General features: G+C 43.5%; 1 protein-coding gene across 1 annotated transcript in view; it reads left to right on the forward strand.

The window, feature by feature from the left end:
* The window catches only part of LOC139364905 (microtubule-associated serine/threonine-protein kinase 1-like), a 65,643-nt gene that overhangs the window by 4,936 nt on the left and 44,550 nt on the right, over window positions 1–16,157 (forward strand). Inside the window, exon 2 of the mRNA XM_071102125.1 lies at window positions 6,682–6,710. Coding sequence (XP_070958226.1) covers window positions 6,682–6,710 — 29 coding nt within the window. The remainder of the gene's footprint in view (window positions 1–6,681; window positions 6,711–16,157) is intronic.

Below are 16,157 nucleotides of genomic sequence, written 5' to 3' on the forward strand. Positions count from 1 at the left end.
AACGGTACGGTTGTGTCAGAGCTCCATCTGTCGTCAATCTGCTCCAGATCTATCAGATTCAGAGCACCAATCTCTACCGTCAGCCAGTCACTGCACTTTTATTGTGTTTAACATTCAGAAAGCGGAAACTCAAGTACAATCCCTTCCATTAGTCTCAGCTTCCTGGATTAACCGCGTCAATGACACAATGTCTGGCCATTGATAAAGTCTATATTTCAGTGTGACATGAGTTTCTCCCCATATGGCCTGACAAAGTGAGAGAGCATTCAAATATTAGTTCAACAATGAAAATCATGTTGTTTGTCAGGCAGTTTGAGAGGGTGACCTTTATTCATTGCATTTTTTTAAAATTCGAAAACATGACATTATAACGTACATTATCTGACATTCTGATGCAAATCTAAAGCAAAAGAATAGTCAGGAGGGGAGGCACCTTTTGTCAGACCACTCTCCAGACCCGATGTTATTCCATCATATATGAGCTGATTGGATACATTGGCCCTCAAACAGCTAATCTCCTCCCCTGAACTCATTTGGTCTTTTTGAAACTATACGCTTTCCTGAATCCCTTTACTATATCCCTCTTCCATATCCCACTCCTGAGTTGGCTCTGTGGAGTGACCTCCTCCTAAGTATCCCCGGTCCATGGTCCAGTTTCCTTCCTCCAAGGTAGGGCCCTGTCCATGGTGCTGATTCCTTCCTCCAAGGTGGGGCCCTGTCCATGGTGCTGATTCCTTCCTGCAATGCAGGACATTTAAAACTTGTAGTGTATTTGACATTTTAAAAGGCTTCTGAAGTTTGCAATTGTCACGCTGGTATAAAGGATTTTGGAGACAGGCGCAGGAATACACAATAGGGGTTTTTAATACACCCAAAACATACACGTATACAAAAACACTGGGCTGTACCCAAACAAAAGAGCGAGGGTAAACCTCATTGAACGACACGGGACAATACCCGTAATCAGAGGTGGGACCAAGTCATTGTTTACAAGTCACAAGTAAGTCTCAAGTCCTCAAGTCCCAAGTCAAGACAGTCAAGCATCAAGTCAAGTCTCAAGTCCTAAACTTTGAGTTTCGAGTCCTAAACAAGTCATAATGTGCTCTTCACCAAATGTAATACCATTTCATATTTTTAACAAGAGTAATAGTTAGTATATTACATTTACTCAAATCATGAATGCTTTTAAAAATATATATACATTTATTACTTTCCAAATAAACGTTATATTTCCATGGAAATACATGGGTAGCCATGAGAAGGACCCCCCCAATAGTGATCGACTATCGAGGATCGCAATGGGGCGCAATTGGGCAATGTAGGCTTGTACACAATCGCCCAACCTTAACACACACACACACACACACACACACACACACACACACACACACACTCTCTCTCTCTCTGTGTGGTTACAGTAGGCTAATGTATATCAATGGTTTTAGGAACAGCAGTGACATCAGGCAGGATTTAGGTTACCAACTGCCTAACCAGTTGTAGCACAATCTTGGGTGCAATGATCACGTTCCCGCACTGACTGACTGTGTGGAGGATCATTGATTTAACGTTACGTTAGCCTACATGATACACTAGTAAAGTAATAAAATATATAGCTGTCGGCTATATTAGCCACGACTTACCGTTCTTTGTGCAGCTTCAAATGTCGAACAAAGTTGGAAGTTGTTGCGCCTCCGTCTGTAATTTCCTTCCAGCATGTTTTGCAAGTTGCAATCCATTTTTTGTTGATACAGCGTTGTCTTTATATCCGAAAATAATAATTTTGTTTATCATCTTTCCAAGGGCTCCATCTGAATTCACCCGACGACGTTCCTCTGCACTGCCATGCACAACTTTTTCTCAGCTAGCACAATTTGATTGGCTGCTGTCCGATTCTATCTGTAAAGAGTTGATGCGCTGCACACTTTTTTTAATAGCATCATTTTAAATATTTGGGCTTGGGGAGGGTATCAAGTAAGGTCAAGTCATAAGGCTCAAGTCCAAGTTAATAAGTCACAAGTTATTGGTGTTAAAGTCAAAGCCGAGTTGCAAGTCATCATATTTGTGACTCGAGTCTGACGCGAGTCCAATTCATGTGACTCGAGTCCACATCTCTGCCCGTAATACACAATATATAAAGCACGCAGCATAACAGCTGCACCAACGCATAGGTACTCACACCACCGACGGTCATGGGAACAATAATCGACCCCCCAATGGAAACCAAAGGGCACATATATAGAAAACAAATCAGTGGGAATAGTGGACAGGTGTGCGTGATGAAAGTTACGGAGGGATCCGTGACAGCAATTTACATTTTGAAATTTTAGACTTGATTTTCTCTTGCTTAAAATGTATCAACCCCCGACAAACAATTCCATGAATTATAATCAACATAATAATTCACATTTCCTGTTGCTGCTGGATTATTTTCCTGAAGTAGAAAACTGACTCAAATTAAGATCCTACACCTGTAGGGCCCTGTCCATGGTTCTGATTCCTTCCTCCCAGACAAATAGAAGGTCGCAATCTCTTTGATGCACCACATTGTTCTCTTTGTCTAGACATGCCTCAGACAGGCCACAGCAGTAAAGGGCCCTACTGAGGACATCAGCCAATGAGCAGACTCATTTTGATGCAATGCCACAGTCGGCGTAGTGCATCCTGCTTTGTTCCTTTGGTTTCATACCTCTACATTCTGAAGGTTTTCTCTTCATTCTTTCTTACTCTAACTAGTCTGCACTTGTAGCATAAAAAGATTTCCACTCCTTGTGTGTCAAAGCGAACTAGATGTTCTCTTCATAATCATGTTATGAGAGGTTATATGACCTGGATGAAAAAGTATGCACAATGGAGAGTATCTATTGAAAGTGCATTTCAGTACAGGCATAGCCTCAATATGGATCTATGCCACAGCTCTTAAAGTGGCAATTATAAAGTGATTTACTGGTATGTGTTGTATGACGGGTACGAGCCAGATATCTTTATGATGTTGTGTCTGAGATTTGTTCATACACCTTCCCCATCACCAGTCTTTCTCTGCACTGTCTTCCCCTCCATCCACACTTTCAAGTAATGTACAGAGCTCTGATGGCTCAGGATCAATTAGTCTGACCAATGGAGGAGGAGTGAGGAGGAATCAATAGGTTGAATATTCGGTTGTCCTTGTAAAGAGGGATTTGTTTCTATTAACACGTAAACCCATGGGAGGAGCTTAATATACACCAACAACTATCGATGACCTTCGGCTTGTGCTGGGTGTAAAACTCATGTGAGAATCTGACCTTACAATGGTGAGGTCACTTCTCTTTTGATCCAAAATGATTTATTTCATATTCACTCCTCAATCAAGGTCCTACTGCCTTCTCTCCCAAGCATTCATAGTTTTTACCAGCTCTCTCTTGGGTAAGACTAAATCTGTGGAGTGTTCCGTTTGACACTTCAAGGTAACTGAGTGTTGAAGGTATCCTGCTATGTGGGAGGTTTGTCAAAGACATTCCACTAGACAAGCACACACTATGGAGAGGGTTACTCTAGTTGTTCCAGTGGGAGTACCTTATGAAGAGGATCACACACACACACATGATTCAGTCTATTTCCTATAGTGATGGGGAAAAAATTGATACGGTTACATATCGCAACATTATTTTTGGATGATATTAAGTATTGATTTGTAATAATAGAAAATTATAAAAATAATTGTAGCTAGCGCTAGTCGGCTGTACCTGCGCCAAAACTCTGGTATTATTCATCCTGTAGCTTGTTCTCCATCTTCTTTTTAAACAGTGAGCCAACAAGTCTTCAGCACTTTTATTTCCCTGGCTGATCACAACTAATTTTCTCATGATCTCTCTCTCTCTGCAGCAGACACATAGTGAGCAATATGTTCCGAATATTGAATCGCAATATAAAATCATGACAATCGCAATACATATCGTATCAGCTCCTAAATATTGTGATAATATCATATCGTGAAGTCCCTGGAAATTCCCAGCCCTAATAGCTTATAGTATACATGTAAGCACACACACACACACACACTCTCTCTCTCTCTCTCTCTCTCTCTCTCTCTCTCTCTCTCTCTCTCTCTCTCTAACAATCAGGTACACTTTAGCTCAAGATGAACCAAATATTGTATTAATTGTCACTGGTTGCCTGTCAATGCTAATGGCATCTTGACGGAGTCGCCCCTCATTGACAGGAGTGGCTAATGCATTAATTAATGCTCTACACAACACACACCTGGGAAATGGGCTCAGTGTCTCTCTTGGCTCCTCTCTCCTGATTTATTTTGCAGTACCTACTGGTAAATTTGCAATTTCTCTGTCTCTTTCATGTTCTACATGTATGTCTGGAGAGAGTGGGAGTCTGCTGCAGTGAATGTGTGTGTAAGAAGTAAGCAGTCAGGGACACAGACAGAAGCAGAATCAGGCTCTGGTTGAGGCTGAAGCTCTAGGCACCACAGAGCTTAAAGGGATAGTTCATCCCAAATTACAAAATGACACATTGGTTTCCTTGTAAGCAGTCTATAGACAAGGTATGACAGCAATCCATGCATTAGTTTTATTTTCCTGGCATTGTTTCCAAATGCTAATGTTTTAGCATTTGTGGCACAAATCCCATTCTAGTCATAATACCAATATTAGCATTTTTTGCGCATGTCCAAATCCTCCGAAAATATCTCAAATTGACTGTGAAGCTCAACAAATGTCACTATAGATGATTTGAACATGATGCATGAAAAATACAAATATCGGTACCATGACTTGAATGGGATTTGTGCCACAAATGCTAAAACAGTGTCAGGGAAACTAAACCAGTGTCTCAGTTAGAAGCATTTCAAATAGCCAGGCTGGGCTGGTGTAGGATTTGGCACTTCTCAGCGTTTGCTGCTGTTCCAGCACAGTGTTCTGGGTCCATCTGGGACCCAGGGGAGAGATAGGGGGGTGGACACACTGTTCTTCTCTGCTGGGGGAACACAGAAAGAGAAAGAGAGAGAGAGAGAGACAGAGAGGGAGAGGTAGCGAGAGCGTTGGTCCACTTCAAAGCACTGGTGCACATTACTGAAGCACACACTCACATATACAAGCACATAATGCACTTACCCATCCTCTCTGTTCTGCTGTTTCCTGGTATCTCTCCCTCAACGGAATTCACAAACAAAGACACACAGAATACCATGTACTGTATATGTTGTCCGGACCTCTGGCAGTCTCTATGGGGGTACCACAGGGTTCAATTATCGGGCCGACTCTTTTCTCTGTATATATCAACGATGTCGCTCTTGCTGCGGGTGATTCCCTGATCCACCTCTACGCAGACGACACCATTCTGTATACATCTGCTCCTTCTTTGGACACTGTGTTAACTAACCTCTAAACAAGCTTCAATGCCTTCTGTGGCCTCCAACTGCTCTTAAACGCTAGCAAAACCAAATTAATGCTTTTCAACCATTTGCTGCCCGTCTGGCTAGACTGTAAACTCTCCTTTCAGACTCATATCAAACATCTCCAATCCAAAATCCAATCTAGAATCGGCTTTCTATTTCGCTAAAAGACTCCTTCACTCACGTCGCAAAAATTACCCTAGTAAAACTTACTATCCTACCGATCCTCAACTTTGGCGATGTCATCTACAAAATAGCTTCCAATACTCTACTCAGCATATTGGATGCAGTCTATCACAGTGCCATCCGTTTTGTTACCAAAGCCACCCACCACTGCGACCTGTATGCTCTAGTCGGCTGGCCCTCGCTACATATTCGTCGCCAGACCCACTGGCTCCAGGTCATCTATAAGTCTATGCTAGGTAAAGCTCCTCCTTATCTCAGCTCACTGGTCACAATAACAACACCCACCCATGGCACGCGCTCCAGCAGGTATATCTCACTGTTCATCCCCAAAGCCAACACCCCCTTTGGCCGCCTTTCCTTCCAGTTCTCTGCTGCCAGTGACTGGAACGAATTGCAAAATTCGTTCCCTCACTAACTTTAAACATCAGCTAACTGAGCAGCTAACCGATCGCTGCAGCTGTACATAGTCCATCTGTAAATAGCCCACCCAATCTACCTACCTCATCCCCATATTGTTTTTAATTACTTTGCTGCTCTTTTGCACACCAGTATCACTACTTACACACCATCATCTGCACATCATCATCTACTCATCTATCACTCCAGTGTTAATCTGCTAAATTGTAATTACTTTGCTACAATGGCATATTTATTGCCTTACCTCCTCATGCCATTTGCACACACTGTATATAGACATTATTTTTTTCTATTGTGTTATTGACTGTACACTTGTTTATTCCATGTGTAACTCTGTGTTGTTGTTTGTGTTGCACTGCTTTGCTTTGTCTTGGCCAGGTCGCAGTTGTAAATGAGAACTTGTTCTCAACTAGCCTACCTGGTTAAATAAAGGTGAAATAAATAATAAATAAATAATGATTAATGTCCTGTATATGTGAGTCTTTATAGCAGAGGCGAGGTCCAAGTGGACTAAGAGACTGAAGGGAGGTGTCATATCATAACACTCCATTGCTTAGCTTATGTACTAATGTGGTGAGGTGACTTAGTGGATGTCTGTTTCTCTGCTTCTAACCACCTCGTAACCTGTGAATCCCTCTAATGTTACCAGTACCTGATCTCTGTTGTCCTCTCTTTTTCTGCCTTTCTTCCAGAAGGATCTGCCACTGCCCCGCAAGAACAGCAGGTTAGTACATCCTCCCTCCCTCTTGGACAACTGGGCACTCCCTAAGAAACACACCCCGAGCCAGGGGAAGTGTGTGTTTGGAAACAACAGCTCTTTTATCAGCCGAGGGCTCTACTGTCCTGGTTGGAAGATTTCATCCCTGTTGAATCCCTGTTGAGACATGATTAGCATTTCAACACCCTATTGAGGGTTTGAGGATACTTTAGAGGTACTTAGAGGGGAATTAGAATGAATGGAGGAGGCAATCCTGCCATCTGTCTGGGTAGACAGCTCTCTGCGTCTGATCGCTTTCCATGGTGCTGAAACACTTCCTCCTCCGTCTTTGTCTGTCTCTCGTTCTATCTCTGGCTCTCTCTCTCGCTCACCCTTCTCATACCCTAGCTTCTGTGTGGTAGGGAAACAGCTCCAGTGTGTTATTGTCTGTGTCAGCAAGACAAAGATATGGCTGACATAATTGATTGTGTTAATGAAATGTTATAATATGTTAATAATGTGGTAGATGAAGCTTTCATCATTCTATCATTGTGTGTGTGTGTGTGTATGTGTGTGCGTGCGCACGCACGCTTGTGTGTGTTTATAATCACAGCATACAGAACACAGACCCAAGCAGTCTCTGTGTAGTCTCTGTCCCTACTTCCATCCAGTCCCTCTCTCTGCCTTTCTCTGTAACCCATCTCTTCCCCCTGCCCATATCACCCACACCATACCCCTGGGAAATAAACCAGGAAATAAACCTGGGGACCGTGCTAACCTCTGACATCAGTGACCACTGGTCATCTCTATTTTTCCCTCACAGTGGTATTCAGCTTTCATTTTGTCCCCCATTTAGTCATCAACTCTATGCTCTCCTCCAGAGATGTACCATCTGGGTTCATTCTGTCTCAGTCTGGTTCCCATTCTAGGCCTCCCTCCCCTTAGACCAGTATCATCCATATCATCCATTATAGATGAGCTCACTGGAGTAGGCCTCACATTCATCTACTGCCTTGATCTATTCATCTGGATGGGGTGTCTCCTCTATTGTTCTCAGTAGGCTTGTATTTATCAGCACTGTTGAGGTTTTAGATTTGCTTGGATGAATTACGGAATGGTTGTGCTCATATCTAATCTAATCTGTTTTTTGTTATGTAAGAAACGTCCGCTTGTATACACACATATTGCAGATCAACACACACATCTCTACCACCTCCTAGCATCAGCTTCACTTAACACGCTCTGGACTTCTTTAAGTGTCTTCTCCTCCTCCCTGGGATTATGAATTCATCATCCCTTCTTCCCTCGCTCTCTTTTCTCTCATTCATATTTACAGTAGCCTCAAGTAAAAAGCTTTTCACACAGATTTCCCCCTCAAGCACACACACAGCGAGAGAGAGAGTGCATTCTTATGATATTACCCCCTCCCCCCAACTTCTTTCTGTCTCAAATGAGTCATTTTGAAAGTGTTTCTTGGTAAGCCCTTTCCTTGCCACGACCCTTACCCTTGAGACACGATCCACAATACCCTGTCTGCTTTTTTGTTCCTATTTAAAACCAAAGACAGCCTCTCTCTCTCTCTCTCTCCTTTACTGTCATTTGTCCACCGCCACATCACTCAGACACCGGTGCACATCTAAAGGTTGAGAGAGCGTTTGCGACGACATTTTCAAGGGACCCTGCTGCTTCCTGACTCTCACTTCTCAACTGCTCTCGTTGCTTAGCATTACGCTAAGCTACCTTCCCTACGCAAGCAACATGTTCCGAGGCACCAAAAGGTACAATATAAAACAAAGGGCACTATTAAATAGGTCAGTGTGTCCTGAGGGATGGGGGATTCTGTCTTTGTAATACGTGATTTTGTTCCCTGTACTCCCTTTTGTTTTATCCTTCTCTAATCCCTCCCTCCATCACCTCATCTATCTGTGTTTCTCTCCCTCCCTCCATCACCTCATCTATCTGTGTTTATCTCCCTCATCTATCTGTGTTTCTCTCCCTCCCTTCATCACCTCATCTATCTGTGTTTCTCTCCCTCCCTTCATCACCTCATCTATCTGTGTTTCTCTCCCTCCCTCCATCACCTCATCTATCTGTGTTTCTCTCCCTCCCTCCATCACCTCATCTATCTGTGTTTTTCTCCCTCCCTCCATCACCTCATCTATCTGTGTTTCTCTCCCTCCCTCCATCACCTCATCTATCTGTGTTTCTCTCCCTCCCTCCATCACCTCATCTATCTGTGTTTCTCTCCCTCCCTCCATTACCTCATCTATCTGTGTTTCTCTCCCTCCCTTCATCACCTCATCTATCTGTGTTTCTCTCCCTCCCTTCATCACCTCATCTATCTGTGTTTCTCTCCCTCCCTTCATCACCTCATCTATCTGTGTTTCTCTCCCTCCCTCCATCACCTCATCTATCTGTGCTTCTCTCCCTCCCTTCATCACCTCATCTATCTGTGTTTCTCTCCCTCCCTTCATCACCTCATCTATCTGTGTTTCTCTCCCTCCCTCATCTATCTGTGTTTCCCTCCCTCTGTCCATCACCTCATCTATCTGTGTTTCTCTCTCTCCCTCCCTCCCTCCATCACCTCATCTATCTGTGTTTCTCTCTGTCTCTGTGTTTGTGTAGCAGCTAAGTGTACATGAGGAGGTGGTTAGCATTTACAGTGCGACTGATGTGTTTGTGCTTGTAAGGTCACAGAGTGTGTGTGTGTGTGTCCATCTGGTTTTGTATTTCTGCTCAGTTCTGCTGAGTGAGGCTGTTGAGTGGCTCAGAGTAGTGTTTATGAAGATTGCTGTGTCAGTGTTTCTACGGATATCCTCTATGTATCAGCTAAGATAGGACTGTAGCATTAGTTGAGGCTTAACATAGTATTTACTAATCAGTGACTCAAATGAAAGGTGACTGTTTGATTATATCCATGGCTCTGTTTGAATCAGGTTGACTCAGTGATGCTGAGATAAACTCTTTGTTGAGCGATGACTGTAAGGGAATACGTAGCTGTCTGACACATGAATATTCTAAAACAGTTAGTTCTAGCCATGATCAAGATCATTTCGCTTTAATCTCAGAGAAGTTCTCCTACTCCCAATGACTTCATTCTCTCCTGCTGATTGGCCAGGGATTAGGCTGCCTCTGGCCTGTTATTACTGCAGTTTTAACACACACACCAACACACACAAACACCCACCAGACAGAAGATACTCGACTTAGTCAATATGCTGATTAACAAGAAGTCTGTTGTGCTGATGTTTCATATGAATTTGTGTGTTCAATCATCTCATAGTGCCCCTATATAATTGCTTTCAAACAAATGTATATCTTCCCATTACACTGCAGTGTAATAGATTATCAGCCTTTGTTGCCATTTTAAGTTAGCTGGTGCTCTGCTACAGCAGGTTCATCAATGGCATTCCCTATTTGTTTTGAATGGACATGCCATTATCACACTACATTATCTTCCAGTCACATCCTCAAGTCAAAGTGGCTTAGCAAGTGAGGAGAGAGAGTGAGGGAGAAAGAAAGGGGTAGAGAAAATGAGAGCGGGAGAGACAGGGAGTGAGTAAGAAAGGGGTAGAGAAAATGAGAGTGGGAGAGAGAGGGAGTGTGTAGAGCACAGTGTACTGTGTAAGAGCACAGGGCCCAGGGGTAATATCTCTATCTCAGCCTCCATCAAGGACCAACACACTGGGGTTATGTGAGCAGTGAAGACATGCACATGCCTCTCTCTCTTTCCCTCTCCCTGTTTCTTTCTGTCTGTATCCAGCTCTTTACAGTTTAAACACGAAAGAGAGGATGACAGAGAGAAAGAGAGCTCGTGAGCGAGAGAACGTCCTGGGATGAGTGTCCATTCAGCTGTAGTCAGGCACATGTGTGCACACAAGTCTCTCCTCTTTTTATGTGGGTGTGTGTGTGTTTCCATGTGTGTGTGTTAGCTAAATACAGATGTATTGGGTGGGTGTGTTCAGGATGGAAGGAGTGAGAGGTAAAGAAGATAAAGAGGGAAGGAGAGATAAAAGGAGAGATAATGAGTGTTGATAATCAGACAGTGTATGTCCCTCAGGTGCTGGGCTCAGGTGTACCTCATCACAAAAAAGATCAGAGCGAAAACAACACTGCTCCATCCCCAACCCCTCCCTAGAACACACACACACACACACACACTCTCATGGCCACACCTTAACCCTTACAAACAAACAAGGCCATCAGACCACTATTACACAGTACTTAAAGGTAGACTCAGTAATATGAGGTAGATGCAAAAAGTAAAGTGCGTAGTGGGTCAACTAAGAGCATTAAAGCACAAGGCTCAACTTCTCCACTGTGTTGGTGCCCTGGCTGCCACGTTGTTCACAGTGTGAAGCGAACCCGTGCTCATACGCAGATACTGTGTGTGACTGTGAGAGTGAAGTCTTGCATCTCATTTATCACAATATATCTCCGGTGCTGCTTCGGGGCAGTGTCATTTAGCTGAATCTACCTTCAAACAATACCACACATATCACACATCGAATGAGGTAAGTGGGGTGTCAAGATACCTGGGCCAGACCAAAGAATCCGTCCTTCTGAGTGGTCCCCTGTCTCTCAGGGGATGTTTGGATTCAATAGCAGTAGCTTTGGTGGTAGTGGTAGCATTACTCCTCTCTTAAATCCATTCTGTGGAGTAATGGGGCTTTTATTCTCTTTGATCTTCTTTAGTCCCGTCGGAGCCTGACTTCAGTTCCAGGAAAAGTCTACCCCCTCAATACTGAATCTGAAGAATGCCACTCTTGACACTGTCCTGTTTCTCTGTCAGCCTCTATGTTTCTAGACAAAATAAGGGATCTTTGTTTATCAAAGACTATAACAAGAAGCTAATGTTTTGTCTCTGAGACTGCAACGTCAAAGCTGTTCTAGCTTTGAAGTAAGCCCCTAGACCAGTGTTATTCAGTGTTGGAGTTGTAATTTTTTTAAATTAAATTAAGAGTGAAGGTTATTGTATGGGACAATATACAAACGTTTTTGAGAAAGATCATTTGAAAATTGTTATTTTATTGAGTAAATGTATTTATTGGTTTCTTTTTTTATTGGAGTGTCGATGGGGTGCCCAGAAACTTGTCGAAAGAATAGTTTGAATTTCACTGCCCTAGACACTGATCTACGGTCAGTTGTGATTTACCTTAACTGGCTATAGCCCCCACAGTAGTATGGCATTGGTTGAAGCTCAATGTTAAATTCAGGTACACAACACACTCCCTGCCTCTGGTCATGAGCCATCTGGGTTGTTAGGCAAACAATAAAATGTCTTGCCCCGATCTAGCTCAATATCTAGGAATGTAGGGGAAACAGTTTTGATCAAATGTATAATTTACCAATCTCATGTGCTCGTTTCTGTACATTAAGAACCAACGATGTGTTACCCTTTTGTTACATTTCTGACATCGCTAACGCCCAGCTAGCACAGTGGATCTGGGCCGATTCCGGCTGAGAGTCGGTGCGCTCGGCTGACGTCATGTGGCCCGAGTCTGGGCCGACAGCAGCAGTATTACTTATGGCTAGGTTGTGGGGATTGAGCTTGGGCCTGGGTCAGTTATCTGGCCCAAATGTATTACTTGGGCCTCGGGCCAATTGTGGCTACTCTCTGGCAGATGATTACACAGGATGCTTTATATAATTAACATTTCATTATTTATTTATTTTTCCCATATTTTCTCATTGTTTCTGTGATAAAAAATACAATTATTTAAGTAGTGTTTTAGTATTTTGATACTTTGTGCAAGGCAAATTGATGAGCATTTAAACCTTTGCAGATCGGGCCTCCTGAGTGGTGCAGCGGTCTAAGGCACTGCATCGCAGTGCAAAACTACGTTGCTACAGATGCTGGTTTAATACCCGTGCCGACCGGGAGACCCATGAGGCGACGCACAATTGGCCTAGCGCAGTTTGGATTAGGGGAGGGTTTGGACGGCCGGGATGTACTTGTTAAATCAGGCTGTAGCAACTACTGTGGTGGGTCAGGAACTGACATGGTCACCAGGTGTACGGTGTTTCCTCTGACACATTGGTGCGGCTGGCTTCCGGGTTTAACGTGCATTGTGTCAAGAAGCAGTGCGGCTTGGCGGGGTTGTGTTTTGGAGGACGCAGGGCTCTCGACCTTTGCCAAGCCTGAGGCCGTATGGGAGTTGCAGTGACAAGGGGACAAGACAATTGGATATGATGAAAAGGGGGTAATAAATATATAAATAAATACAATTATTTAACAAAAATTGTGGATGGGTATAATTTGTATGTATAAAATGTATAATAGTACGATAAAAAATGACTAAATCAGGTAATTTTGTTTACATTTATTTAAAATGGCATCAAGCCGCTTCTGGGAGGGATTCTGGAAAAATGCCGGCAAAATTGTCTGAATTCCGTTAGACGGATACATCGTGTCGATTCTGGTCAATCATTCATTTTGATTTCCGGCCGAGTCCAACACCCGATTCCGGGCCGTTTCAATCAGTTATGGCCCCCCGGAAAAGGGCCACTTCTGGGAAGATTCCTCATGTTAGCTGGGCATCTTTTAAGCCGAATCTCAGGAGTTCTAAAACCAGACCAAAGCACTTGGATTGCGCAGCAACAGCGCTAGTAGCTAGCTTTCACCAGTCGGATGAGAGGCAAGCTACAAGCTAAGGAAGATAGCTTTATTTTGCTATGGAAGTCATCTGGCTGAAGTCATCTGGCTGAAGTCATCTGGCTGAAGTCATCTGGCTGAAGTCATCTGTGTAACCGGTTGGCCTTGAAACTTGTGTGTAATCAGAGTACAAACAAATAAGCACAAATAAGATAGCGAATGTCCTTGGCTGCTATTGCCAGTTAGCTAGCCAACTAATGTTAGCCAGTAATGTTAGCTAACTAGCTAGCTACAAGCTAACAAGGCTTTAACATTAGCTGTGTGGACTGATCATGAACCGGCCGGCACAAATCAATGTTGACAATATCTCCCACATTCGTCCACAAAGCACAGCTAGCTAGCTAAATAAAGTTCATTGTCAACACCAAACCTTGGGAAACTGCCACGCTGGAGAGACTGGAGAGACCAACTCTAAACTTTCAAGGAATACGTTGTTGCCCCTCCATCAAATGCACTCCATCCCTACGGGACATCCCAGGGACACACTGCTTATCAGGGTGGCGGATTGTGTTCCCGGAAATACGTAACCAGATAGAGTGCCGGGCCCTCTCTATGCACTTGTTTATCCTCTGGCCCCACTGGAACATCCAGCTCTTCCGCTGCGCGATATCAAAGAAGACCACTGTTGTCCCGGGAAAAATTTGGATGACCACCTCTAAATCTATGCATCTGCTGCACCAGTGCCGTCCCCCTGGTATATCCCAAGTCGTTTCCACCGAGGTGGAAGACTAGGATGCCAGGAAGAGATGCAGGATGTCAGGGGGAGCTGACGCAGAACACAGAGCAGTTTGTGCCAATTCATGCTTTGCTCTCCGAACCACCTAATGTGACAGTCAAGAATGTATGTGAATAGTTCATTGGTAGGCTACATGTTGATTATTTGTATATTTTCCAGTAGCTTGCTCGATTGTCTTGTTAAATGATTTCAGGGATATTTTTCCAGTTTACTCCATATTGGCTTAAATGTGTTTCTGGTTTTTCACTTCCCTCTGGAAAATCAGCTGTTAATATGAAATAAATACTAATAACTACATTATTTCTGTTGCCATTTGTCATTATTGTGTATTTTTACTTTACTTGTATTGCTGTGTTATGGTGCAAAAAACTATAATGTCTGCATACACTGACTGTACAAAACAATAAGGACACCAAAGTTTAGAATGGGAACCCGAGTGGCGCAGTGGTCTAAGGCACTGCATCTCAGTGCTAGAGGTGTCACTACAGACACCCTGGTTTGACTCCAGGCTGTGTCACAACCGGCTCTGCTTGGGAGTCCCATAGGGCAGTGTGCCCAGTGTTGTCTGGGTTTGGCTGGTGTAGGCTGTCATTGTAGATAATCATTCGTTCTTAACTGACTTGCCTTGTTAACTAAAAAAAATATACATTTGAAAAAAAACGTCCTAATATTGAGTTACTGTGGGTGTTTGATAAGGTTTACATTCTAAGCAACCTGCATACACATTGTTTAAAGTACAGTAGACCAATATTATGTCAAAGCTGTGTGCTGGAAAACCTTGATAGAGCATAGGTGGAGTAGGAATTGTGGTACTCGTGAATATCCTTTCTTTTTCGGCTTCAGACCAATGCCTACTTCTCACTTAAAACGTTTGTTTTTGTTTTGAACAGTTATAAGGATCTGGGGAAGGTGAGCTGATCCTAGATCTTTGCCCCAGGGCATCTTGTATGAGGATCTGGAACTTGTTGACCCTCAGTAAGAGGGTCAGTAGAAGGTGACTAGGCTCGGTTTGACTTCTCTGGTGGCGGTAATGAAATTAGGCCACACAATTTGACATTTAACACACATGTGGTCCAGTGGAGCTGTGACAAAGCTGTGTTAGTCAGAGCTCTGCTTGAGAGCTGGCATGTCCATTTCAACATCTGTCAGTGTTTAAACTTTCAGGGACAATAAAGCCACATCCATCATCTTCCAAGCTGGGGTGGCATCGCCTCTCCTCGGATGTCTGTCTAGATTGGGTTGCTGTGATGTGCTGACGCTGGCGACTTTGTCCCAGCCCATGGCGGTCAGGAGGAGGAGAGGATGCTGGGAAATGGAAGGACTGTCAGGATAGAGGACAAGACAAGGCACTCTCTTTTTCACTGTAATATTCTTCTCTCTGCCCTGGTTTTCTTTGATTGGCATGTCATCGATTGTGGTCACATAGTGTAGCCTATACAGTACTATCACAGATAGAACAGATGTTTCACCGGATGTATAAATCTGAAGCATACGGTTGGAATTTCCACTCACCACCAAATATGGTGACGCGAGGAAGCCTAGTGGCCGGCAGTGGGAGAAGATGTAGCAAGATAGGTTTTGGCTGACATTCTGCACATTTTCTCATTGATGAAACGTTTTGTAGACTTTACCCTTTGCCAAAGTTTAGAAAAAAATGGATTGTTTAGGGAGTTGTGTACACAATTGTTACCTGGTGGAAAATGGGGGAGGGTCATGCTTTTACAATTTCAGTCAGGGGGAGGGTTTACTATTTTTCTATTTTGTCCAGAGGAGGGTCATCTAATTTGTAATCAATTAACCAGGGATCCTGAGTGGCACAGTGGTCTAAGGCACTGCATCACAGTGCTAGAGGCGTCACTACAGACTCGGGTTTGATCCCGGGCTGTATCACAACCGGCCGTGATTGGCCATAGGGCGGTGTACAATTGACCCAGCGTCATCCGGGTTATGGGAGGGGTAGGCCATCATTGTTAATAAGAGTAAAGATTATTGTTCTTAATGTTCTTAACTGACTTGCCTAGTTAAAAACAGAACCAAACCTATTGCAATAGTAAATCTAAGTGCTGGCGGTAGACCTTTAGAT

This window comes from Oncorhynchus clarkii, chromosome 13, assembly GCF_045791955.1.
Source record: "Oncorhynchus clarkii lewisi isolate Uvic-CL-2024 chromosome 13, UVic_Ocla_1.0, whole genome shotgun sequence".
Classification (NCBI taxonomy): domain Eukaryota; kingdom Metazoa; phylum Chordata; class Actinopteri; order Salmoniformes; family Salmonidae; genus Oncorhynchus; species Oncorhynchus clarkii.